The sequence below is a fragment of the Microtus oregoni genome, unplaced genomic scaffold (genome assembly GCF_018167655.1).
Source record: "Microtus oregoni isolate MIOR12 unplaced genomic scaffold, Mior012 000046F_ref0000063, whole genome shotgun sequence".
Lineage (NCBI taxonomy): Eukaryota > Metazoa > Chordata > Mammalia > Rodentia > Cricetidae > Microtus > Microtus oregoni.
Window position 1 is genome coordinate 10,330,858 of NW_024543220.1, and position 26,769 is coordinate 10,357,626.

Sequence of the window (26,769 nt, forward strand, 5' to 3'; positions counted from 1 at the left end):
CCGGGAACCCGGGAAAACGTGTGAGCCAATCAGAAAAGGCGGAGGGCGGGAGAGGGACAGCTCCTCCCTGTGCCTCATCCAGTAGAACGGAAGAGGGCAACTCAGACGGCCAATCAGAAGCAGCCGGGGGGGGAAGGCGGGCTCGCAGGCGCGAAGCTGGGCCCGGGAATTCTGAAGGAGGAGTCTGCGCGGCGCGCGCGCCTAAGCCGCGCCCTCCCGGCGGCTTCCTGGCTGTCAAACCGCAGCGGGAGCGAGGGGCGCAAGGTGTGGAGTCCCTTCCTCAGTTTACCCCGCAAGCGAAAAAGGAAAGGGTGAGATCCACTTTGTTGCAGTATCAGGGACCTGTCTGCGCCGCGCTTTGTGGGTGACAGCGGATTCTCTTCCCTCGAGGGACCGAAGAGCGGGGGCGGACAGAAGGGGTGCTCCACCTGGATTAGGAAGTTTCCCGGCTCCGGGCTACAGCTGAGGGGACACGTCCGTGCCGCACGCACGTTCGTGTCGCAGGACCTCCCCACCCCGTCTGCATGTTCCCAGCTGCCGCTTAAAGTAGCTTTGCCTTGCACAGATTGTTAGAGCCTCCCCGGATGCTCTGCGGCCCGAGAATCCGGCTCCCCCGAGGTCCCGCAGCACGTCTTCCTAGTTTTGCATCGCATCAGGACTTTCCTGGAATTGCTTTTTAAGTCTCGTCCTGACAGTCACTACCGCCTCTGGCGCCCTGAATCTGTTATTTCTCAAGTTGGCATTGCCCTCGGTACAGCTGTTGACGTCACTTAGCACTGAACTGAAGCCCGCGGTGCGTGGCCCAGGAGCAGGGGCGGTGATGAGCTGCTGAGGTGGCAGAAGTTGGTGCAGAGGGAGCACCCCCGATGCTGCCCTGCTTCCAGCTGCTGCGCATAGGGGGCGGCAGGGGCGGTGATCTCTACACCTTCCACCCCCCATCCAGGTCGGGCTGCACCTACCGACTGGGCTGCAGGGCTGACCTGTGTGATGTGGCCCTGCGGCCCCAGCAGGAGCCGGGCCTCATCTCTGGGGTCCACGCGGAGCTGCATGCTGAGCTCCAAGGGGACGACTGGAGGGTCAGCCTGGAGGACCACAGCAGCCAAGGTAAGCGGTGAGCAGGCAGCCCCAGTGTCAGTGTCCCGTGAACAGGCAAGCAGGATCAGGTCTGGCCTGCCCGCCAGAGCTGTGCAGTCAGCTCTTCCCAGGACTAACCTGCTCGGCTGTTTTGGCTCACGCTGGGCTAGGAAGGAGGCGCTGGGGTGTCATTGGTAAAGCGTCACAGCGGGACACTCTAGTACTAAGCTCAGACTTGTTCCCATGAAGGCAGTGTTCCACCCAGCCCTAGGCAGCCTCAAAAGTCCACAGTTCTTTTATCTCCAGTTCTTAGTTTCCTATTATTAGGTCAGATGCAAGGTTTGGAGAAGCCTCATCTGAAGTTTTTGGCATTGGTCTGTAACAGCCAACAGTAAGCGTGAGTGCTTGCTGTTACGGGCCATTTACGTTTACAGTCAAGGAAAAGGACAGCAGGGGGCAAGTATGGCTCTGTGTGTGTGTGTGTGTGTGTGTGTGTGTGTGTGTGTATGCACGCGCCCTGTGATCTCAGCGCTCCAGAGGCTGAGATAGGAGGGTTGTGAGTTCTGGGCCAGTCTAGATGACAGATTAAAACTGTCTCAAAAAAATATAAGCTGTTTAGGGGTAGATCTGCTCAAGCAGGAATACAGCGAGAAAACGTCCCATTCGTGGGACTTTCCTAGGTGCTCCCCTGAAAACCAAATGACCAGGTCGCCGTTCTTGTCACTTGTCTTGTGCCTCACCATCAACAGGGACTTTGGTCAATAATGTCCGACTCCCAAGAGGCCACAGGCTGGAGCTGAACGATGGTGACCTTCTGACCTTTGGCCCTGAAGGGCAAGCAGGAACCAGCTCCTCGGAATTCTACTTCATGTTCCAACAAGTCCGGGTCAAACCTCAGGACTTCGCTGCCATCACTGTCCCTCGGTCCAGGGGAGAAGCTGGGGCCGGGTTCCAGCCCATGGTGCCCCCTCAGGGGGCGCCCCAGCGGCCACTCAGCACCCTCTCCTCTGCCCCCAAGGCCACACTGATCCTCAACTCCATCGGCAGCCTCAGCAAGCTGCAGCCCCAGCCCCTCACCTTCTCCAGGGGTGGAGGCCGACCACAAAGCCTGGCTGCTCCCACCCGACCCGGCGAAGTGGGAGCTTCATCTGCTCCGCCCACAAGGAACCGGAGGAAATCGGCTCACAGAGTGTTGGCAGAACTAGATGATGAGAGCGAGGCTTCCCTGTGCCCCCTGTCCGTCCTGATGGAGCCCAGGAAGAAGCTCCGCATGGAGAAAGCGGCTCTGGTGTCCAGTGGGTAAGTTGAGTCCTCAGTGTTAGCCTCTGTCTGCACCTCACACCCTAGACTCCTTTTTATGAAGTCTTAGAAGGCAGGGATGAGAGGTACAGGGATAACATCCGGGTTAGCTTTCATCCGTAAATGCAGGAAATGTGTGTGAGGTTGCAGGAGTAAGGGTTAGAACTAGAATCTAGGGGGTGGGGCACAGGAATGCCTCACTGAGACATTAGCTAGCATGCACCTGACTTGCCCAAGGTTGGCGTCCCATCACATACATAAAACACCATCAATCTCAGCACTGGATAGTCGAGGCAGAAGACAGGATTGCCAAGTGTGAGACCAACCTGACCCATACTGAGACCCCGCCTCAAAACAAAAACTAGAGTAAGCAGGTCAACTTAGGATGTCTGTGTACCACGTGTATGCAGTACCCTGAGGCCAGAAGGCATTGGATCCTCTGGAACTGGTGGGGCACTAGACCCCAAATCCTCTGGAAGATCAGCTGAGCCATCTTTCTAACCCTGTTTGCTTTTGACGAAAGGGTCTCATTGTATAACCCAGGCTAGCCTCAAATTCCCCAAGTAAAGGACAGGGCAGTCAGAATGGAAGCTGATCTGTCCTGCTGGGGTTCCAGGCGTCACCTTGTGTGTTAGGCATGGATCTGTTGGCACCCCTTACCCTCCAAGTTCCTTCCTCCCACAGGCCTGGAGCCCCTTGTGCCGCTCTAGCGAGGTCTAGACTACAAGATACTCAGGAACACTCCCAGACTCCCACTGTCCTTAGAAGTGGGGAGCCCCTAGCCGGGCAGTGGCGCACACCCTTAATCCCAGCACTTGGGAGGCAGAGGCAGGTGGATTGCTGAGTTCGAGGCCAGCCTGGTCTACAAGAGCTAGTTCCAGGACAGGCTCCAATGCTACAACCCTGTCTTGAAAAATCAAAAAGTAGGGATCCTCATGCACCTTTGCGGCCACCCACAAGACAGTAGCCTTGGATGGCGGTGATGTCCGGTACCTCGTGACCTGCATTGGCCACCCAGGATGCCGTGTTGGATTCACACCTTGGGCTTTGCAGGCCAGAGGACACAGATGTTGGCTCCTCCGGTTTAGGGGCAGTGATAGTGGAAATGGAACTCACACCGTAGTGATGGCTCAGTGATCAAGAGCGCTTGTTGCTCTCAGCTCACCCCAGTCCCACGGGATCCAACGTCTGCTGGCCTCTGGCCTCCAGGCACACATGTACATACATATATACAGGCAAAGCATTCATTTTTTGGAAAAGAATGGATCTTGAGAAATATCTCCTTTCTCCAAAGGAGGGAATGAGCACAGGAAAAATCCATTGCCGTAGACTCCAACTCAAGGCTGAAGAACCCTCATGGCTGAGGTGACAAAATAAAAGATGGTTTCCTGCCAAAGGTGTTGCTGCCAACTTCCCAGTGAGCTGGAATGCCCAGTAACAAGGAATCACGCCTCGTTCCCATGGACACCAGAGTTACCTGCTGCTGGAGCAACCATCACAGAAGCCACCCCAGGGCTTCCTTATACTATGGCTAGCACCACAGCTGACTGGGTCTCTGTGACTGGCTTTTCAGAGCTTTGCCTTTAAATAAAAATAAATTTGCTTCATCCACATGGGGGTATTTATCCTTGAGTCTAAGCCCGCTTTCCAAATGCTGGGAAGCCTAGACGTGGTGTGGTGTAAGATGGAATTCCCTGCAGCAGAAGCACCGTGGGAATGACGTGTGTGTGTGAAGGCGCTGGCTACCGAGCCCAATGTGGAAGGAGAGAGACGTTCACGCATTGTCCCCGTGCTGTGGCACTCAAGGATTCATGCGTGCACACACACACACACAGATTTAATGTAGAGCGTGGAAGCATACTGTGAGTTCCAGGCCAGCTTGGTCTACACAAGGTCCTTTCTTTAAAAGGAGGGGCCAGAGAAACGGCTCAGAGCTGCTTTTCCAGAGGTCCCAAGTTCTATTCCCACAACCACTAGTGACTCACAACCATTTATAATGGGATCTGGTGCTCTCTTCTGGCATGCAGCCAGAACACTCCATATATAATAAAATCTTTGCTGGGCAGTGGTGGCACATGCTCTTTAATCCCGTGACTCGGGAGGCAGAGGCCAAGAGTTCTAGTGGAAAAAAAAAAAAAAAAAACACTTGAAGACTTGATTTTTTTTAGGTGGGAGAGATGGCCCAGCAAGCAGCTAAGAGCCACGGATAGACAGCCTTTAATCCCAGCGCTCTATAAAGGCAGAGGCCATCCTGGTCTACAGAGTTCCAGAACAGCGCGGCTACACAAGAGAAACCTTGTCTAGGAAAGTTGCAGAGGACCCAGGTTTGGTTCCCAGAACCTACAGTTCCCGGGGATCCAGTGACCCCCCCACAGTCACTTTACACAAATAAAACAAGCCCCAAATGCACCCATACAAACAAAATATAAAAACTAACAATTTAGGCCAGGCATGGCAAGGCACGCCTTGAATCCCAGCACTCAGGTGGTCAACTGCATGTAGACCTTGAGTTCCAGTTCAGAGCAGCCAGGGCTACACAGAAACTCTGCTCTGTAGGTTGAGTTCCAATCCCAGCTATCCCTTTGGCATTTCATAACCCAAGAGTTTGCAGGCGCCTTTATTTGAGGACTGCCTGGGCATGAGGCTCCATTACTGGATTTCTCTATCCCCAGACTAGCTAGTAACTAAAGGAAGACACAGTTTAGCCATCCAATGTGTCCCAGGCTTTATTTAAGAACAAAATGAGTGACAGGCTCACGATCAAAACAGCATCACTGAACTTCATCTTCCCCACCCTTTTTGTGCTTGGGACCCCTCCTCAGTAAAGGAGCTTCACCCCAAGGCTGTGGTGGCTCCAGGTTCTATCTACCTCTCTCCCCCTTGCCTCGGCTCACCTCATCCCCGGGCAGGGCTGGCGCCTCAGTTTGAATGCATGGGAGAGCCCAGGGCAGCGACGGGAACAGTAGGAAAGGCCTCGCCCTCAGGGAACGGGACTGGAGAGTAGAGTGTGGTAAAGTGGGGGCTCGCATAGCTTGGGGCACCAAAATGGGGCCCTGGGGGTAGAGGAAAAGATACAGGTCCCCCTGGGAAAGGGGACCCGGCAGCCTCATACTCTTCTCGTTGGGAATAATCAGCGTTTGATCGTTTGCCCTTCTGGCGACGGTTACAGAACCACACCCGGACCACCTAGGATGGTACAGAGAAGATTGGCATCAGCTCGCGGGTGCCGAAGCCAGAGGTAGGGAAAAGAGAACGGGGACCCAGGTACCACTCACATCCTTCTCCAGGCCGAGCTGCTTGGCGATAATGCTTATCTGCTGTAGGGTGGGCTTCGGGCACTGCAGAAACATGCTCTCCAGGTTCCCCCTCACGCCGTTCTCAATGCTCGTCCGCTTTCTCTTTCGAGCCTGCACCAGGGTCTCCGCTTTGCATATCTGGACATGGGCGGAAGGGGTTGTCAGGGAGCAAATTGCTATGGGAGCGTTGACTGGATGTGACCCCAGAGAAGGAGAATACTATAATGAAAGAGAATCCTGGACGGGGTGGGGGAGACCTAGATTAAATCTCTGAGCCTTTCTCAGCAGAACGGAGTTTGGGGAGGGACCAGAACTACGTTCCATCAGATTTAAACCTGGGATGAGGGGGCCCCAGGAAGAGAGAAACTGAATAGCAAATATTAAGGCCTTGGATTCTAATCCTCAGCATTAGAAGCGGGGGAAGAAACAACCACAGGACACAGAACTGCATCTCTGGTTGGAGAGGGAGCGTTTCAAGCGATGATGAATGGAAGGAGCCGGTGGGATTGGTACCTGGGAGGAAGGCACTGTGCGTGCCTGCCTGCGCATCATGGGGGACCGGGAGACGGGGGACGTGAAGCTCACCTCCTGAAGGTTCTCGTTGTTGTCGGCTTCCTCCACCCACTTCTCCAGCAGGGGGCGCAGCTTGCACATGTTCTTGAAGCTGAGCTGCAGCGCTTCAAAGCGGCAGATGGTGGTCTGGCTAAACACCTTTCCTGGGGAGCCACGCAGGCCAAAGGGGAAAGTAAGGTAGCGTGCAGGGCCTCCAAGACCCCTCCTCGCAAGCTCCCACCTCTTCCCAGAGGCAGTTCAAGTTTCTAATCTCCCTCTACACAGGTGAACGAGAGGTAGCCCCTAAAACGCCCTTCCCCTTGCAACTACATTGAGAGCTGTGACGGCTGTGGGGTCAGAACATGCAGAAGAAAACCCACCAAAGAGAACACCCAGGGTGAGCCCCACGTCGGCCTGGGTGTACCCCAAGGTGATCCTCTTCTGCTTCAGCACCTTGGCAAACTGCTCTAGCTCCTTCTGCAGATCTTTCATGTCCTGGGACTGCAGGGAGAAAGAGGGCTTGTCAGTCTTCGCCCCTGGGGTCCCCAGATCTCAGCATTTCAGGCTGCCCACTAAAAACCGGTCTGCTGATGTCATTTACTCTCTATCCCCAGGTGGCAGGGATTGCTCTTTCCCTAGCAACCGGTCACCTACACTACCCAGTGTGCCCTGCATTAGAACACAGGTCAAGCATCCCAGCAAATTCCCATTTGCTAACAAATTGCCCAGAACAGCCCCACTGGCAACATGTGACCCCAGTTTTAGTAAGTTTTAAGACTACAGAAAGAGCCAGGTAATCCCTGCATGTAATCCCAGCCCTCAAGAAACAGAGGCAGGAGGACTGCAGAAATAAAGAGCAGCAGGTCCACTGGACTCCAAACTCCACGCCCTCCCAGCTTGCTTTGAAGTTTCAAAACTACTGACACAGTACAAGTGGAGATATTGAAACAGGGACTTGCTAGGTAGCTGTCCTGCCTTGGTTTCTCAAGCCCTGGGGATAACAGGATCCAGGCTGGAGAGCTCCTTTAGAAACCACACACCTCACAAAGCAGGCAAATGCCCTGCTCTCATGAGCTGACAGTCCAATGTGTGAGAAAAAAAAACCCTTGCTAAGAGATGAGCTGTGGAAAGCCAGGAGGGCAGGGTAGCAGCTTGTGCAGGTGACAAGTCGAATTAAGATGGTAGACAATGCGTCAGAAGCTAAGGCATTACCACACATTTTAAAATATGGATTTGGTGCTAACCAGACAAACTGAGCTTGATCCCCAGAATAAGCAGTGTAGAGAATACCGCCTCTGATGCCCACAGACGCTCGGTGGCAAGCTTGCGAGCACAACAAATGTTTGTTTTTAAAATTAAGGCTGGGAGGCGCATCTTTAACCCCAGCACTCCCCTCAGAGGCAGGCAGCTCTCTTGTGAGTTTGAGGCCACCCTGATCTACATAGTTCCAGGACAGCCAAGACTACATAGAGAAACCCTGTCTGGAAAAAAAAAAAAACGAAATAAGCCGGGCGGTTAGTGGCACACGGCTTTGATCCCAGCGCTCGGGAGGCAAAGGATGGTGGATCTGAGTTCGAGGCCAACCTGGTCTACAGAGTGAGTTCCAGGACAGCCAGGTTACACACAGAAATCCTGTCTCGGGAAAACAAACAAAAAAGAAAACTAAGAGCCCGACTTAGGCCTTGGCAGGCAGTGGCGGTCGGGCCCAGGTGGGGAGGGATATGGGATGGCCAGTGGAGGCCGCTTCCCAAAGAGCGGAGGCAGCCTCAGAGTGAACCGGAACAAAAATGGCGGGAGGCATTTCGGGTTATCTCTAACAGAAGATGGAAAAGGAGGCGGTCATTTGGTGGCGCAAGTGAGCCTTCGCGGGGTGGGAGTGGGGGGTGGGCAGAGCAGGTCTGTCTTAGATACTCCAGTTAAGGCTGGTCAACCCAGCAGCCAGCGACGCACAGCCCAACGCGGTAGCACAAACTTCGGAAGGTGTTTCAACGGAGATTTTACCACCTTCGAACAAACTGACTTTCGTCTCCAACCTCGCTCCGCAAAGATCAAGTGCCCGCAGCTGGCGCCTCAGCTTTTCTAAATCCTACTTTGTGGATTTGGGATAAAGTAAACCACGGTTCAAGCTCCCTGCTTCATTAAGGCCACTTAAGACGTGAGATAAACTACTAATGCCTTCCCAGGGGGCTCCCGGTAGCTAAGAGGATGCGAGATAATGCATAAACAGGCACTTGGGCAGGGAGCCTCGAACTCACTAATTGCTAATACTGGCCGGCACCAGCGTCCACTCACCTTTCCCTGATGGCTAACTGCTTACACTTGCTTCCGAGGGCGGCCCCGCATTTTGCCGCGGTCCCGTCCAGGGCTTGCTGGAGGCCATCAGTCACTCAGCAAAGCCCGTGCACTCGCGGCACGATCTAGAGATAGCGATAGCATCTCCTACCAGAGTGCGTTTACAACTTACGGAAGTAGGGCTGAACGGATCAAATCTGCACCTCCAGCTCTCTACAAGAGGTGCCGGGGTGTTTACTTAGAGTAATGGTCACTCACGCATGGGTCTGCAGCAGAAGCAGGGCGGACAAGCCGTAAACTTGACTGAAGGTGAACCCAACTCCAACTCCTGCTGCCCAGAGCTATCAGCGGTCAGTCACACCCAAGCTTTGGAGTAACAAGAACTCCAAGATAAGCGTTTTCACCCTCCAGCCATGTTTAACCTGAGGGCCTGGGTCTGACCGAGAACCAAGTCCCCAGAAGGGCTAAGTGCAGAGGGAGAAGGAGCTGAAACCGGCCAACACTGGGGCACAGTCAGGCCCAGATAGTGACCGTCGACATGACAAGGACAGGCCGGAACAATACAGGCCAGTTTCGGATTCTTGCAATTCTGGCTTCTAGTTCAAACAGTGTCCTTCTCAGGAATAGACAGTCACCACAACCCCTTCTTTGCTAGGAAGACTGTCCTGCAAGCTCCCAATTCTCTTCGCTGCCGCCTCTGCCAGTGGAGCCATGTCCCCTCGACCGTCCCAGGCCGATCTCACTTACCTCCTCCGGACTTGGTTCCACCTTCTCCAACTTCACGGCACCAGGACGGATAGTGCCGGGCTCAGGGGAGGCCCCCTCCGAGTTGCTCTCCGCTCCTGCTCGATCCTCAGGCTGCGAAGTCTCCAGGCCAACTTGAGGCACTAGGCCCAGTCCAACCTGAGGTCCACAGTATGCCATCCCTCCACAGAACTCATATGGCGGAGGACAAGGGGAGATCCCCAACACCTCTGAGCCTGGCCCAACCCCTGGCCCGATTCCAGGCCCACCTGGAGGCCCTTGGAAACTTATCCAAGTCCGAGGGTCCACCCAGCCTGGCTCCAGCCCTCCCGACCCATCACCCCCACCAGGTGGGGGTGAGAAGGCGAAGTCTGAAGCCAGGTGTCCAGCCATAGGGAAGACAGGCACCCCAAGCCGGGGGCCTGACGGAAGGAGGGCTCACCTAGGGACTGCTTAAACCTCTCTCCCGCCCTCCTTCCCCAATCCCACCCGCTAGCCTTGACCTCTGGCCCCGCCCCCTGGATGGGTGGAGGAGTGGGCCAAGGGGGTGGGAGAAATTGAGGCGAAAGGTGCCCGCGTGTGTCTGGAAGCGATCCTGAGGGAGCAACCTTTAGGGCAGGACTCCAGGGGGACCTTCATTTTCAACTCTCAACGTCTATTCACACCTACCGTGGGCCCCGAACACCTCGGAGTTGACCACCTCCACATTGCTCAGGAAACAAGTGCTTGGCTCCCCCATCCCACCCCAAAGCCGCTTGGTACTGTCCCGCTCCGCCTTTCACTGCCCCCATCCTCTTAGAGGCTCCAACATTTATTGAATGTCCTGTCCCAAGTATTTCTGGGGCCACCCCTCAGTTCTTCAACTTACAAAGTGTGCTACCAACTGGACATCCACCCATTTAGAATTGTAGGTTCCAGAGACCGGGAAAGCCCAGTATTCCACCCTGTCTCCGGGGGCAGGTGGCGGACGAGGCTGGCGCTCCATGCCCATTCAGTCCTCCAGACTCTAGAGGTTCCTCATCTCCGGGCCCCCAGCCCCAACCCGCAATGTCCCCATATATCTCCCAACCTAAGTTGTCCAAAGGCTAATGACAAGCCAATCAGGGACTCCCCTCCCCCCACTGTGAGGCCTCCACTCAGGCCCACGATCCCCTCACAGTCAAGGCCTGGGCATCCCTCAAGGGGTTTAGTCCTCTCTCCCCCCACCTCTCATCCCAGGCCTCCAGCCTAGTTCCTGGGTGGAGAAACCCAAAGGGTGGTAGGTGTGTAGAGGGGGGAAAAAAATCTGATTTCAGGTTCAAAGAAGCCTGGGAGGGGACTGGGGGGGGGGAGGGTCAGGACAATGGCCTTGGCTGGACAATCCGGGTCCCCAGAGGGGGCATCTCTAACCCTAAACAAGTGCTCAACCCTTGAATGGGTTTGGATGGCTCCCCTGGGGACAACTTCCTGCTCCCCAACCCCCTCCCAGCCCCGTCCCCTCATACAAGGTTCCTCTCAGAGCTCTTCTGCATCTCTCTCCAATCCCTCAAAGACTGAGCCTCAGACTCAGAAGGGTACCCAGCTTCCCTTCGTCCTGGTGTTCGTCATCCACCCCTCCCCCAGCTCCCCAGGCTGAGGGATGGGATTAGGAGGAGGGGTGCAGGAAGCCTACCCTTAGCTTTCCTGCAGGGATTTTCTGGGCCTGAGAATCCTCCAGGGTCCCGGTTGCTGGCCTGGTGCTTGTCACGTTTGCAAGAGAATAGCCCTCGGAGAGCCTGTCTGCTAGGGAGGATGTTTGTCTGTCTGCACTGACACCGACACCTTGCCCTAAATGAAGTCCCCAGGGTGGATCTCACAGCCCCAAAAGGGCTCAGGGCCAAAGCACCCCACAGTGTAGACAGCCAGACCAGAGTTCTGAGCCCGGGCCCTGTCCCCGCCTGAGAGACGGCTGGCTAGGGTCAGTGGCTCTAGCTGCCTACGAGAGCCAGAGTGTTCCTTGGGGAGTCTCCTGATGCAGCCAGCAGCCTCTGTCATTGGTTCATTTATTATTTGGAGACGGAGCCTAACTCTAGATACCAAGCTGACCTTGACCTCAGGACAATTCTCCTGCCTTAGTCTCCCAAGAACTGGGATAACTGGAATGAGCAATGACCTCACCTTATTCTCTAAGAGACTTTTTTAAAATTACGTCCTAAGTGTGTGTGTGTGTGTGTGTGTGTGTGTGTGTGTGTGTGTGTGTGTGTGTTCCGCAGAGCACGGGTGGAGGTCCCCTTCGTCAGACCGGGTTGTTGGGCTTGGCGGTGGCAGGAGCCGTCTCTCTGGGCCTCTCTGGCCTTCCTCCCGAGTCTGCACCGTGCCCTTCATTTCTCGCTCATCTTCCTAGCTCTAAGCCTTAATTGTAGTTCTTTTCCATCGATTAGTCTGACAATCTGCAGATGTGCGGCTGGCGCTGGGTTCACGAGGCAGCCGTGAACTGCCCCCAAGGCAGATTAAGGGAGGGTAGGGCGAGAGGTGCCCCACCCCACCCATCTTCTCTGCCCCCAAGACAGAGCCAGCACACACCTTTGTCATGCAGTTACCTGCCGTCTGCCCTGCAGACTCGGCCTGGGGGGGGGGGGTGGGGGGGGGTGGAGGGGTGGGGGGCAGGCTAGAATCCCCCACACCCAGCTCCTCCACCCACCAGCCTCTAAGGCCTAGAGATCTCTCTCCACAGCAGGCCCTGTTCCTCCCCTGCTGCCCTGTTTTCCCAACCTCGGTTCAAGGATTATAATGTGTGGTTACTCCAGGTGGTGACCCACTGGCCAGGGCAGGAGGCATGTTCTGAGTGCTTGGCTCCTTAGTGACCAACTGTCGGTGCCAGGCTTGGCCCTAAGCATTCCTGGAGTCTAATGCCCACCTTAACAGCAACTGTCCCAGCAAGTCACCTCAGAGCTGGCCTGAAGATGAGGCTCTCCCCAGCCTGGTTCTGTGCTGTCAGCCGGTGGCCCTGGAGATCAGAAGGCTGGTGGCTTAGCTGACTTGGTTTCTTGCTTCCTGGGTCTTAGAGAATCATAATATATTTTTTTTTCTTTGAGAAAGGTCTCCCTATATCACCATAATATCTTAAATCCCCCAAATTACAGCCAAAATTTATTAAGTCTCCATGTTCACCATATTTTAGGACCAAGCCAAGACGTGTCCCAAAGCTCTAGAGTCCGCCTAGGAAACCAAGAAAGGCAGATGACACCAACTTTTCCAGTCAGGGACAGCCTACCAACATAGCACAAAGGTGTGATGGGAATCCAGACGTGGTGGTCCACACGTGCGATCCCAGCCCTTGGGAGCAAGGTCAGGGGCGAGAAACAGTCCAGCATTTAAGAGAGGACCCTTTTAGATTCTGTTCCCAGCACCCAAGTTGGGTGGCTCATAACCTCTAACTCTAGCTCTAGGGAACCCCCAAGTCTCTGACCTCTGTGGGCATCTGCAGCCATATGCACACACCCAAACATACACACGACCCCCACCCCCCAGAAACAGTGTTTCTCTGTAGCCCTAACTGTAAGACTTTAAGACAATCCTGAAGCCATTTTGACAATTCTGAATCCTCTCAGCCTCCGTGCCATAGTGCTTCCCCTCCTCCCCTGGGAACCAAGGACCTAACAGCTACACATGCACATACTCAGTTCCTGAACAATTACTCATATACGAATGTTTTGATTCAGTCCCCTGGGAAATGGGGTCAAAATGACCTCTTACCTCATCTGATCTGGCAACAGCTCTCCAGTCAATTATTGATAATAGCCCTTTCAAATAAGCCAATCAGAATAGTCAAAGATCAACCCCCCTTGCTTCTGTGGCCCCTTTAAAAGTAGCCTGTGCCGTCTATTCGGGGTCTCTCAGCTTCCTGACTGCTGGGGAACCCTGTCATGACAGAATTAATAAAATCCTCATGCTTTTGCATCGGCTATGGTGTGTGAGGTGGTCTCTGGGGGAGACTCCTCCTCGGTGTTTGGATGCTAGAGTCCAACATAACTTTCCTGGAATTAGCTCTGTAGACCAGGCTGGCCTCAAACCCACTGATATCCTCCACTTGCTTCTGCCTCCAGAGTGCTGGGAATAAAGGCGCACGCCACCAAGCCCGCTCTGATTTCTTTAAAAAGAGAGTTTAAGGCCAACCTTAACCACAGGAGTCTCCAGGCCAGCTTGAGCCACAGGAGACCTGGTCTAAAACAAAGTAAGCAGAGGCTTTGATGGGCAGCTCTGCTACTGTGAGCCCAGCCAGCGCTGGCTCGCTGGGTTTGCGGCACAGGGCACCTGGAAACTCAGCGAAATGGACTCACACGAAGGACTACTAGACTAGAGCTGGAAACCACGATTTTAGCTTCTGGGATCTGTCTCCCTATGAGGCAAAGGGGAGAGAAGAAATGGGGAGCCACAGAGACCTGGGCTCAGTCAGGCAAGAAAATATTCTCCCCTGATCATTTGCAGGGCCTCCCCTGCTGGTCAGCACCCAGCCCCTCCAGCCGCCGGCCCCATGGGGCCGGCCACTTCTCTTCCCAAAGCGCAGGTGAGAGCCAGGAGTGGGGAACAGGAAGAAACCAGAGTTCTCCACACTGGTTTGGATTCCTTAGCTGACTGCAACTGCAGCTCCCTTTCCTGGCCTTGGTTTTCGTGCCTGATCGGGAAGACTTGGGGCAGGCTGAGGAGGACGGTGGAGATGGCTCAGTGAGTGATGATACTTGCTGAGTCTAACAACCTAGATCTGATCCCTGGGGCACACAGGGTAGAAACATGTATGTGTGTGCATGTCTGTGTGAGTACATGAAGTGTGTGTCTCTGTATGCTCACTACAATGCCTGGCCTAACTCACCATTTTCTTCCACCTTGGAAAGAAAACCGCTGTCCCTTCCCACACATATGCCTGTCCTCCTCGCTCCATGTTGGGAGGGGAATTCTCTGTAAAGAGAAATTTGGCGTTGGAGAGATGGGAGGGGACCTGGTGAGGTGAAAGCTCCCATCTTCTCCATCTTCCACCTCCAGGCGACCTTCCTGGGAAGGCTGGCAGGGCTCCTCAAGTCTGATCAAGCTAGACCTGAGCAGTTGCAAGTCCAGTGTAGCTTTGGGTTTCAGTACTTGGATACCCATGAGAAACATTTCCCAAACTGGGCAAGATGTCAAATCCTGTAATCTGGGCACTCAGAAACTGAGGCAGGAGTACAGGAAATCAAAGATTAGCCTGAGCTACCTGGTGAAACTCTGTGTCAAAAAACCACAGAGAGGAGAAACTGGGAGGAGGGGGAAGGCTCAGAGGCCCTTTAGGTGGAGCTCAGCTCTAAAGCTGTGAACAGTCCTTTTCAGTGTTGGACCCTAGCGTCCAAACACTGACGAGGAGTCGCCCCCAGAGACCACCGCACACACCACAGCCGATGCAAAAGCATGAGGATTTTATTAATTCTGTCATGACAGGGTCCCCCAGCATTCGGGAAGCTGAGAGACCTCGAATAGCTGGCACAGGCTACTTTTAAAGGAGAAGGCCACAGAAGCAAGGGGGGTTGTGATTGGCTTATTCAAAAGGGCTATTACCAATAATTGACTGGAGAGCTGTTGCCAGATCAGATGAGGTAAGAGGTCATTTTGACCCCATTTCCCAGGCGACTGAATCAAAACATTCGTATATGGGTAATTGTTCAGGAACTGAGTATGTGCATGTGTAGCTGTTAGGTCCTTGGTTCCCAGGGGAGGAGGGGAAGCACTATGGCACGGAGGCTGAGAGGATTCAGAATTGTCAGAAATGGCTTCAGAATTGTCTTAAAGTCTTACATCAGGGATGTGCCCACCTCCACCCCTACCCAGGCCCCGTCCTCTATCCTGTGCAAGAGGAATAGATGTTACAGATACTGTAGACAGCTCTGGGAATATTTTTTAAGACTTATTTATTATGTATACAACATTCTGCCTCCATGTATACCTACAGGCGTGAAGAGGGCACCAGACCTCATTACCATGTGGTTGTGGGAATTGAACCCAGGACCTCTGGAAGAGCAGTCAATACTCTTAACCTCTCAGCCATCTCTCCAGCCCTTATTTTATTTTATTTTATTTTATCTTATTTTGGTTTCTTGAGACAGGGTTTCTCTGTAGCTTTGGAGCCTGTCCTGGAACTAGCTCTTGCAGACCAGGCTGGCCTTGAACTCACAGATCCACCTCCCTCTGCGTTCTCGGATTAAAGGCACAGGCCACCACACCAGGCTTTCTTTTTTAAAGGAACAGGGTTTCACTGAGTAGTCCTGGCTGGCCTTGAACTACTTTGTACACCAGGCTGGTCTCTATCTCCTGGAATTAAAGGTATGAACCGTGACCATGACCAACCCAAGTCTTGAGATTCTTGACGTAAAAATTTTTTTGGAAGAGCCAGAGTGAAGGAGTCAGTTTGTTGATGGGAGGCCAGCCCGATGTGATGCACTTAGAGCCAAGCTCTGGCTTTGGGGGAGTGCACCCATGTGCTACGGGCTGTGGCCGACAGACTGGAGCTCCTGGAGTTACACTGGCTAAAAGAGGTGATGACCACTGAAGCTAAGAGAGAAGCGGAAAAAGTATAAAATTTTTATCTCAGGTGTGGTGGTAGATACCTTTAATCCCTGCAGAATATCTTAGTTTGAGGCTAGCCTAGTCTGTATAATAAGTTCCAGGACAGCCAGGGCTGTTTAAAAAAACCAAAATAACTAAAATAACTTTTAAATAGTTAAGTAGTTTCAATGAAATAAAATAAATAAATATTTCTATTTTTATATTTAAATTTTTATATTTAGCTGGGCAGTGATGGCGCATGCCTTTAATCCCAGCACTCAGGAGGCAGAGGCAGGTGGATCTCTGTGAGTTCGAGGCCAGCCTGGTCTATAAGAGCTAGTTCCAGGACAGGCTCCAAAGCAACACAGAGAAACCCTGTCTCGAAAAACCAACCAAACAAACAAAGAAATAAACAGATAAATAATCTATATTTAAATTTAAAATAAAATAAATAATTTTTAATTAAATGAGATAAATAATTAAAATATTTTTTAATCAAATTTAATTTATAGTACGTGTAAACAGAGGAGGAGAACTTTAGGCAGTGCGCTTACAGGTGCTGGGAACTGAACTCCTGGAGTCCCTACCCACCATGCCCAGAGGCTGAAAGAGAGGCTAGCCTGTAGCCCTCAGCATCTCCACCTTCCCTTTCATGGGCCCCACCTGTTCTGTGTGCTGAGGCCCCAGAACCCAGCTCCCTGGGTTTCTAGGGAGGATTATTCCACTCTGGGTCAGGACAGCATCAGTCCTTCCCTTCTCTGTAACACTGTCATTTGAAAGACTCCCATAGTGCTGAGAAGGGCATCCCAGCAGTTATGATTACACGGGGGTTTACCCCGGTGTTCTGCCTTCCTGGTGGCTCACAGACCACCCTGCTCTGGAGGATGTGGATTCTGTCACAAAAAAAAAAAAAAAAGCCGGGCTGTAGCTCTTCCCATCTCCCGGAACACCTGGAATTCCCGTCTCCACCGATAGACACTCATTCTCCCAGGTACCGCTTCTCCGTCACCTGAGCGCCCAGAAAAAGAACTATGACACACTCTGCCCTGCGTCCCCTGCATCCAGTGGCTTCCTCCTGCATCACCACGGACCTCGTCCCTTCAAACCACCTCCTCACTTGTCTCCTCCAGGAGAGGGAGATAAAAGCCCACCCAAAACCCCACGGGAAGATCAAGCGACGCTTGCTTGAGATCTTCGTGTTTTAGACTCTCTGACCTCGCCCCCAACACGGTCTCACTACCTGGGCTAGAGCTTTCTGTATAGACCAGGCTGGTCTTCCTGCCTCTGCCTTTGCGTGCTGAGACCCGAGTCATGTACTCCCATGCCCAGCCCTGCTCTGATTTCCTGAGTTCTAACTTTCCTTTCCAGCTTCTGCTCTCTACAATTTTTGCTCTCAAACTCCAAGAGAGATGTCCTGCGGCTGCATTCTGGCAGACCCTAGGGAAGGGGTCAAACTAATGAGATGGGCTGGGGTAGAGCTCATTGGAAAGTGTTGGCCTAGGATGCCGAAGGCCATGGGTGGGTCGCATCTGCATCCCACCACTGCCTGACAAGATTAAAAGGGACAGTCCATGCCACTATATGGGACCGTGGCTCAGCGGTAGAACACATGCCAAACACACACATGGCTCCCGATTCAATCCCCAGTATTGCAAAGAAAACAACAGCAAAAACCATATAGTAAGAATTTAAGGGCTGGGACTGGAGAGATGGCTCTGCTGTTTAGAGCACTGACTGCTCTTGCAGAGGATCCAGGTTCAATTCCCAACACCCACCTAACATGTCACAACCAAACCGTCTATGACTCAGGTTTCGGAGTTTCTTCTATTCCACAGGGTCACACACATATAGGGTATATAAGCTCACACAGACAAAAACAGTTTAAATAGCACTTGTTGCTCTTGGAGAAGACCTGGGTTCAGTTTCCAGCACCTACATGGTGCTGAAAATTTCAATTCCAAGGGATCCAATGTCCTCTTCTGACCTTTGAGAGGAACAAGCATACATATGATACACATACATGCAAGCAAAACACTCATACACATACAAAATAAATACACCTAAAATAACCATGATAATCACAAATAGCAATATGGGTCTGGAGAGATGGCTCAGAGATTAAGAGCACTGGCTGCTCTTCCAGAGGTCCCTAGTTCAATTCCCAGCAACTACGTGGTGGCTCACAACCATCTGTAATGAGATCTGGTGCCCTCTTCTGGCCTGTGACATATATGGAGGCAGAATGTGGTACACAATAAATAAAAAAATCTTTTAATAATGTAAGCGTGAGTGTATTGACGCACATCTGTAATGCTGGGGACAGAGGCAGGCAGATCTCTGAGTTTCAGGCCAGCCAGTGATGGACAGTGAGACCCAGCCATAAAGGGGTTTGGGGTGGGGGCGCTAAGAAAGGGATAAAGAAAGATGTAAGCCAGGTGCTGCAGCTCAAGCCTATCATCCTGGTACTGGGGAGGCAGAGGCAGGATCTCACCTTAAGGCCAGGCTGAGCTGCCGCAGGGAGGTGTGCAGTAAGTGAGTGGTACCTTGGTTCAGAGTAGACCCAAGGTTATCTGCTAGTTGGAAACAAGGTGATGTCTGATAGAATAAGCTTACTTTAGGACCCTGTCTTTATAGCTGCTGGAACAGGGACGGGGCACTCCCGGAAGAAAGTCGCTCCTGGATTAGGAAATGTGGGATTGGATTTCTTTTCTCCTTTAAGGAAGGCTGGGGGCAACGACTAGAGAGGTAGAGACCTAGCCTTGAGCAAAGCCGTGGTCTTATATTTCATCCCACCCTTTCCTGTATCCATACCCAGGAAGTTGGCACCGCTGGGGAGTAACGAGGGAAATCAGGGGTGAGATCTTCAGGCAGGAAAACATAGCCAGGATCCCAGGAAGAGTGGAGCTCAGAGCCTAGCACCAGACCCACACAAAGCAGAACAAAATTTAATAATAAAATCAGCTTCATATATTTGGGGAGTTTTTGTTTGTTTGCTTTGATTTTATGTTAGTAAGGGGGGCAATTTTTAATTTTATTTTTTAATTTTTGAGATTATAATATAATCCCATCATTTCCCCTTTCCCTTTCCTCTCAAATCCTCCCAGGTACTCCTTCCTGGTCTCTTTCAAATTCAGGGCCTCTTTTTTTCAGAAACCTTTGTTAAGAACATATTGCTTGGGTAAATGTGTCACCCCAGCCCCTGGCATCCATATACCCAAAGAGTCTGGAATGTTCCCCTGGAAGCTCCATCCCAAGAACCCTCTGGAGATGCCTCAGTCCAGACCTGTTCCTGAGAAAGCTCGCCAAATGATGACCCCTCCCCAGAGATGCTCCCCCCCCCAGAACAAACACATGGTCTCCTCAACTTCCCCTGGGGCCACCCAGGAATGCTGTGCTCAGAATAAACCTGGATTTATTGATTTGGTTTGATTGGCTTATTATATCATCTGCAGCGGATTCCCAGTAACCAGGAGTTAAACCCAATACATATACATGCGTATGTGTATATTCTTAAATATAACCTGTTCAGTCTGTATAATGTTACCTGTTTATGTTTTCGGGCTGACCATTGTGTAGGTTAACCAGCTGGTGTGCTCTTCCCTGGGGAAGACCATTTCTCCTGCTCCCAGCATCCCTCAGTTACTGTAGACCTTCTGTAGGTCGAGGCCTCCTGGGCTTTCCCCACCTTATCTCCTGTCCAGCTCGCGTTTGCCAGCTCAGCTCATGTTGCTGAGACTTTATGACATCATCAGAAGTCACAGTCTCACAGCTAACTCCCTGACCCTCTGGCTCTTACAATCTTCCTCCCTCTTTCCCAAGCCTTAGGTGTGGGAGTTGTCTTATAGCTCAACAACGCAGCATTTGATTGATTGTGGTCCATGACTTCGCTACCCTTGGGCATTTGGCTGGGTTGCCAGTCTCAGGCACGATTTCCCTATTGGATTTTTGTTTGTTTTGTTTTCCTAGACAGGGTTTCTCTTTGTATCTTGGCAGTCCTGGAACTCACTTCTTAGACCAGGCGGACCTTGAACTCACAGAGATCTGGACCCTGTCCCCCCCCACCCTTTTTTTTGAGATAGGGTTTGTCTGTGTAGCCCTAGCTGTTCTGGAACTCACTCTGTAGACCAGGTTAACCTCGAACTCATAGAGATCCGCCTGCCTCTGCCTCCTGAGTGCAGATGCCCAGCAACTTAAAACACTTATTTTAGTTCACGTGTGTGAGCGGTCTGCCTGTATGTGTACCACGAGTGCCTGGACCCCTTGGGGGCTAGAAGAGGTGCCCTTCCAGGTGAGTTAGCTCTCCAGCCCCATCAAGCACAATGTTTTGTTACTTAATGGGTTTTTATAAAATAAACAAATAAATATAGTTTTTTTCTGTTTATTTATTTATTAAAGATTTCTGTCTCTTCCCCGCCACCTCCTCCCATATTTTTTAAATTGGGGTTTGGAGAGATGGCATGGACAGCTTCTGCAGAGGACTGGTGTGTGGTTCCCAACTCCTACATAAAGGCTCATAACTACATTTCCAGGGGATCCAACATCCTCTGCTGGCCTCCGTGGGCACCAGGTACATGGTACATAGCCATACATCTGGGCAAAACACTGTACGTACAAAATAATTTCTCAAAACTTTGCTGGTTCATCAGACAGAGGTCTGATCTCCAAAATATACAAAGAACTCAAGAGATTGGTCATCAAAAGAACAAATAGTCTAATAAAAAAATGGAGTAGAGGGGGCTGGAGAGATGGCTCAGAGGTTAAGAGCATTGCCTGCTCTTCCAAAGGTCCTGAGTTCAATTCCCAGCAACCATATGGTGGCTCACAACCATCTGTAATGGGGTCTGGTGCCTTCTTCTGGCCTGCAGGCATACACACAGACAGAATATAGTATACATAATAAAAATATTTAAAAAAAAATGGAGTAGAGACCTAAACAGAGAACTCTCAACAGAGAAATCTAAAATGGCTGAAAGACACTTAAGGAAATGCTCAACATCCTTAGTCATCAGAGAAATGCAAATCAAAACAACTCTGAGATTCCATCTTACACCAGTAAGAATGGCCAAGATCAAAAACACTGATGACAACTTATGCTGGAGAGGTTGTGGGGAAAAGGGAACACTTCTGCATTGCTGGTGGGAGTGAAAACTGGTACAGCCCCTTTGGATGTCAGTGTAGTGATTTCTCAGAAAATTAGGAAACAACCTTCCTCAAGACCCAGTAATACCCCTTTTAGGTATATATCCAAAGGATGCTCAATCGTGCCACAAGGACATGTGCTCAACTATGTTCATAGCAGCTTTGTTTGTCATAGCCAGAACCTAGAAACAACCTAAATGCCCCTCAACCAAAGAATGGATAAGGAAAATGTGGTACATTTATATAATGGAGTACTACACAGCAGAAAAAAATAATGACAGCTTGAATTTTGCAGGAATATGGATGGAGCTAGAAAACATTATTTTGAGTGAGATAACCCAGACCCAGAAAGACAAATATTTCATATGTCCTCACTCATAAGTGGCTTTTAAACATAAAGCAATGAAAACCAGCCTACAATTCACAATTCCAGAGAACCTAGACAACAATGAGGATCCTAAGAGAGACTTACATAGATCTAATCTACATGGGAAGTAGCAAAAGACAAGCTCTCCTGAGTAAATTTGGAGCATGGGGACCTTAGGAGAGGGTTAAAGGGGGGAGGGGAGAGGCAGGGAGGGGAGCAGAGAAAAATGTAGAGCTCAATAAAAATCAATTTATAAAATTGCTGGGTGTGGTGTTTCCAGGGATTCCTAGGCAGAGCCAGGCACTCTGTGAAAGCTTGAGGCCAGCTTGTTCTAATTAGAGTCCCAGACTTCCAGGGCTACACACAGAAACTGTCTCAAAAAGCCCACCAGCTCCCAAATGCCAAAACCATCCTATCTCAGCTCTTGGCTCATGTGGTTTCTCGGCAGCCTGAGACCTCAGATCCCCCTTCCTCTTGTCCTTCTCAGCCTCCCTCAGTGGCTGCAGTGGATGCTGTTGTGACCAGAGGGGTTTCCTGATGTCTTCTTCACTGCTTCTCCTGGTTCACACTATCTAGCACAACAGGCTAAACTCCAAAGCTCTTCACTGGGCTTTCTTCCCCCTGATGCTCCTACCCTCTCTCCTGCACACAAACATTTTCAAGGGACCTCTTCTGAACTCACCTCCGTATAATTTCCAGCAGCGATCCTCCAGTGCCATATTCTCACTTTCCATAATCAGAGTCGGTGTCAAGGTTTGGCTCCTGTGCACACCAGCATCTGCTTAGGAGTGACTCAAAGAACTAGACAGACAGTCGTCGCTCATCTCTGGCAACTAAAACTTCTAAGCCAGCCAGGCGGTGGTGGCGCACGCCTTTAATCCCAGCACTCGAGAGACAGAGGCAGGCGGATCTCTGTGAGTTCGAGGCCAGCCTGATCTACAAGAGCTAGTTACAGGCCAGCTCCAAAGCTACAGAGAAACCCTGTCTTGGAAAAAACAAACAAAAAAATCTTCTAAGTCATGGGCTGGAAAGACGGCTCAGTGGTTAATAGCACTGACTTCTCTCGCAGAGGGCCCAGGTTCAGTTCCCAGCACCCACAAGGCAGCTCAGAGTCTCCTGTAACTTTGGTTCCAGGGATCTGTTGCTTTCTTCTGACTGACCTCCTTGGACGCCAGGCACACTTAAGGTGCTCATACATACAAACAGGCAAAATATCCACTCATATGCATAAAATTAATAGATCTAAAATGTTTTAAAAACAAAGCTAAGAAATTTTGGTTTTTTTATTTGATATACATTTTTGATTGACGTTTATTGAGCTCTACATTTTTCTCTGCTCCCCTCCCTGCCTCTCCTCTTCCTCCTTCAACCCTTTCCCAAGGTTACTCAGGAGAACTTGTCTTTTTCTACTTTCTACTTCCCATGTAGATTAGCTCTATGTAAGTCTCTCTTAGTGTCCCTATTGTTGTCTAGGTTCTCTGGGATTGTGGTTTGTAGGCTGGGTTTCTTTGCTTTATGTTTAAAAACCACTTATGAGTGAGGACATGTGATAATTGTTTTTCTGGGTCTGGGTTACCTCACACAAAATAATGTTTTCTAGCTCTATCCATTTTCCTGCAAAACTCAAGCTGTCATAATTTTTTTCTGCTGTGTAGTACTCCATTGTGTAAATGTACCACATTTTCTTTATCCATTCTTTGGTCGAGGGGCATTTAGGTTGTTTCCAGGTTCTGCCTAAGACAAACAAAGCTGCTATGAACATGGTTAAGCACATGTCCTTGTGGCGCGATTGAGCATCATTTGGATATATACCCAAAAGTGGTATTGCTGGGTCTTGAGGAAGGTTGTTTCCTAATTTTCTGAGAAATGGCCACGCTGACATCCAAAGGGGCTGTACCAGCTTGCATTCTCACCAGCAATGCAGAAGTGTTCCCTTTCCCCCACAACCTCTCCAGCATAAGTTGTCATCAGTGTTTTTGATCTTGGCCATTCTTACAGGTGTAAGATGGAATCTCAGAGTTGTTTTGATTTGCATTTCTCTGATGACTAAGGATGTTGAGCATTTCCTTAAGTGTCTTTCAGCCATTTTAGATTCCTCTGTTGAGAGTTCTCTGTTTAGGTCTGTACTCCCATTTTTATTGGATCATGTGATCTTTTGATGACCAATCTCTTGAGTTCTTTGTATATTTTGGAGATCAGACCTCTGTCTGATGTGGGGTTGATGAAGATCTTTTCCCATTCTGGAGGCTATCATTCTGTCTTGTTGATCATGTCCTTTGCTTTACAGAAGCTTTTCAGTTTCAGGAGGTCCCATTTATTGTTTCTCTCCATGTCTGTCATTCTGGGGTTCTATTTAGGAAGTGGTCTCCTGTGCCAATGCGTTCAAGTGTACTTCTCACTTTCTCTTCTATGAGGTTCGGTGTGGCTGGCTTTATGTTGAGGTTTTTGATCCATTTGGACTTGAGTTTTGTGCATGGTGATAGATATGGGTCTATTTCCATTCTTCTACATGTTGATATCCAGTTATACCAGCACCACTTGTTAAATATGCTTTCTTTTTTCCATCTGATATTTTTTGCTTCTTTATCAAAGATCAGGTGTTCAAAGATGTGTGGATTGATATCTGGGTTTTCTATTCAGTTCCATTGGTCCTCCTGTCTGTTTTTATGCCAATACCAGACTGTTTTCAGTACTGTAGCTCTGTAGTAGAGTTTTAAGTCAGGGATTGTGATGCCTCCAGAAGTTCTTTTCTTGTGCAGAGTTGTTTTGGCTATCCTGGGTTTTTTGCTTTTCCATATGAAGTTGAGTACCGTTCTTTCGAGGTCTTTGAAGAATTTTACTAGAATTTTGATGGGCATTGCGTTGAATCTGTAGATTGCTTTTTGTTTGTTTTTTGAGACAGGGTTTCTCTATGTAGCCCTGGCTGTCTTTGAATTTTCTCTATAGATCAGGCTGGTTTCAAATTCCCAGAGATCCACCTGCTTCCCCAGTACTGGGATTAAAGGTGTACTCCCCACCTGGTTAAGAAATGAGGCACTGCTGGGCAGTGGTGGCGCACGCCTTTAATCCCAGCACTCAGGAGGCAGAGACAGGCGGATCATTGTGAGTTCGAGGCCAGCCTTGTCTACAAGAGCTAGTTCTAGGACAGGTTCCAAAACCACAGAGAAACCCTGTCTCGAAAAAAAAAAAAAAAAGAAAGAAAGAAATGAGGCACTTCTAAGCTATTTTTGCTTGTCTGTGACCCAGAAAAATTAGGCTTCTAGGAGAGCATGCCTGATTTAAGTGCTCCTTAGTAAATCTCAGAGCATGACAGAGGAGGTGCTGATGACCCAGCTGCACAGCTACTCCTTCCTCTCCTGTGTTTTAGGAGCCCCACTTTCTAGCTTCCCGTTGCCTGGAGAGCCCTTCACTGGTGGCATCCTCAACCACCTTTCTCAAGCCTGTCTGCACCCTGGCAGAATTCATCCCTGTCCCTTGGGAAGGGACCCCAAGCTGCTTCACAGTCTGCTGCCCCAGCCTCTACACCATTTTATGGATCTGCTCGACAGTTCCCCAAGAGGAGACAGCAGCCCCTAAGATCAGGGCTCATTCACCATCTTAATGCTTCAATCAAGAGAGCCCGTTCCATAGAAACTCATTTCTCTGTTCATCTCTTATCAAACTGAGCTGCTGGGAGCAGATCATCTGTGACCCTCCCCTCCCTCACCCGCACTCTAGAGGCTGAGGCAGGAAGATTTCCAGTTCTGGGTCAGTGCGGTGACAAACAGGCCCTGCTCAAACCACAAACCAACAAGCCAGGCATGGTGAAACTACCTCACTGTATCTCCAGCACCCAGAAGGCAGAGGCAGGAGGATCGCTGCAAAAGCCGTCCTGATCTACACAGTGAGCTCCAGGCCAGCCTGGTCTGCATAGTGAACTCCAGACCAGCCAGAATCACACAGCAAGACCCCTTCTCAAACAAACAAAGCCCACAAAATAAAAACATGAGGAGATGGTTGGCCAGTCACCCACTTCTGAGAGGCACCAGCCTCTGAAGGACCCTGTCTTTGCTCTCTGGGCTCCAGGAAGGCTCACAGCGTCCTTCAAAGGTTACAATATATGGGACCCCAGACGGCAAGGTTTCTCCACCACTGAGCACATCTGAGCCCTTAACTCACTAGTGTCTGTGGTGACCAGTGGGGGCAGCTGTGGTTCATCCAGGCTCAGGTCTCCGAGAGCAAGCGCAGCCTCTCCTGCGAGCCTAGGTCTGGTGTGGCGTGGGTCCGGATTCAGCTGGACTGGAAAAAGTAGAGGCAGCAAACACTCACACATACGGTGTCCAGCAGTCCCTGACTTTGCTTCCGCCAAGAACGGAGGGGCACCCTGAGTGCCAGGCGCCTTGTGCATCTCCCCTGCACCTGTGTAAGCCCTGGGAATCCCAGCAGCGGGGGTATGGCTTCCCTGAGCAGGGAAGTTGGCAGGGGTGGAGACAGACAGGATAACAACACCTGAAAAGCCCACCATTTTATTCTTTGAGATAGGTCTGCCACTAAACCTGAAGGCTCCCAGGATCCACCTGTCTCCACCCTCCATGTTGGAGGCAGGTCCAGCTATGCCCAACTTTAATGTGGTTGCTGGGAAATCAACTTAGGCTCCTCTTGTGTTCCCAGAAACCCTTCTCAGCCAGTGATTCTTCTCCCTAGTCTCTTGCTTTTTCTGCTTGTTCAGCTGGGTATCCCAGGCCATGGACTAAAGCTGCCCATAATTAAGGTGGGTCTCCCCACGCTAATTAACCTAATCTAGAAAATCGCTCACAGGTATGCCCAGAGGCTGGCCTAATCAGGACCACCCCTAACTGGCATGCCCAGGGGCTGCCCTAGTAGAGACCACCCCGACTGGCATGTCCAGGGGCTGCCCTAATCAGGACCAACCCTGACTGGCATGCCCAGGGGCCGCCCTAAACAGGACCACCCCTGACTGGCATGCCCAGGGGCTGCCCTAAACAGGACCACCCCTAACCGGCATGCCCAGGGGCTGCCCTAGTAGAGACCACCCCGACTGGCATGCCTAGGGGCCGTCCTAATCAGGACCACCCCTAACCGGCATGCTCAGGGGCTCTTCTCCTAGGTGATACTAGAACTTCAGCATCTTTCTTTCTATTTATTTATTTTCCAGTTTCTAGACAGTCTCACCACGTAGGCCTGTCTGGCCTGGACTTCGACGTGCAGATCACGCTCTACTCAAGTTCCCATAGTTCCACCTGCCCCTGCTTCCAGAGTGCTGGGGAGACTAAGGCAGGCAGGTACCACCAGGCTGGAAACAATCATCCTTAAACAGCCTGAGCTACGTGAGACCCTGTCTCAAAAATGGAATGGGGAGACGGGTGGCCCAGTGGTCAAGAGCACCTTCTGGGGATCGGTGCTTTTCCTAAGCATCATTTGTCAATTCCAAGTCAGGCATCAGGTGCCTCCGACCCCGGCAACGTCTACACTCGGGTGAAC

General features: G+C 51.0%; 2 protein-coding genes across 3 annotated transcripts; one reads left to right on the forward strand and one right to left on the reverse strand.

The window, feature by feature from the left end:
* Positions 1–169: 169 nt before the first annotated feature.
* Tcf19 (transcription factor 19) lies at positions 170–3,978 on the forward strand. 2 transcript variants are annotated; one of them, XM_041634864.1, is made up of 4 exons: positions 170–311; positions 566–1,104; positions 1,824–2,373; positions 3,668–3,978. In XM_041634864.1, exons 2-4 carry the CDS (start codon positions 867–869, stop codon positions 3,675–3,677), a joined length of 798 nt encoding a protein of 265 aa, XP_041490798.1. In that variant the 5' UTR covers positions 170–311; positions 566–866; the 3' UTR covers positions 3,678–3,978. The 2 variants fall into 2 exon arrangements, with proteins under 2 accessions (XP_041490798.1, XP_041490799.1); XM_041634865.1 differs by lacking the exon at positions 3,668–3,978 and having other exon boundaries at positions 1,824–2,377.
* Positions 3,979–5,292: 1,314 nt separating this feature from the next.
* Positions 5,293–9,650, reverse strand: Pou5f1 (POU class 5 homeobox 1). The gene is made up of 5 exons (XM_041635092.1): positions 9,261–9,650; positions 6,602–6,722; positions 6,255–6,385; positions 5,649–5,807; positions 5,293–5,559 (listed from the first exon to the last, which is right to left on the reverse strand). The coding sequence occupies exons 1-5, from the start codon at positions 9,648–9,650 to the stop codon at positions 5,293–5,295; spliced, it is 1,068 nt and encodes a 355-aa protein (XP_041491026.1).
* Positions 9,651–26,769: the final 17,119 nt, after the last annotated feature.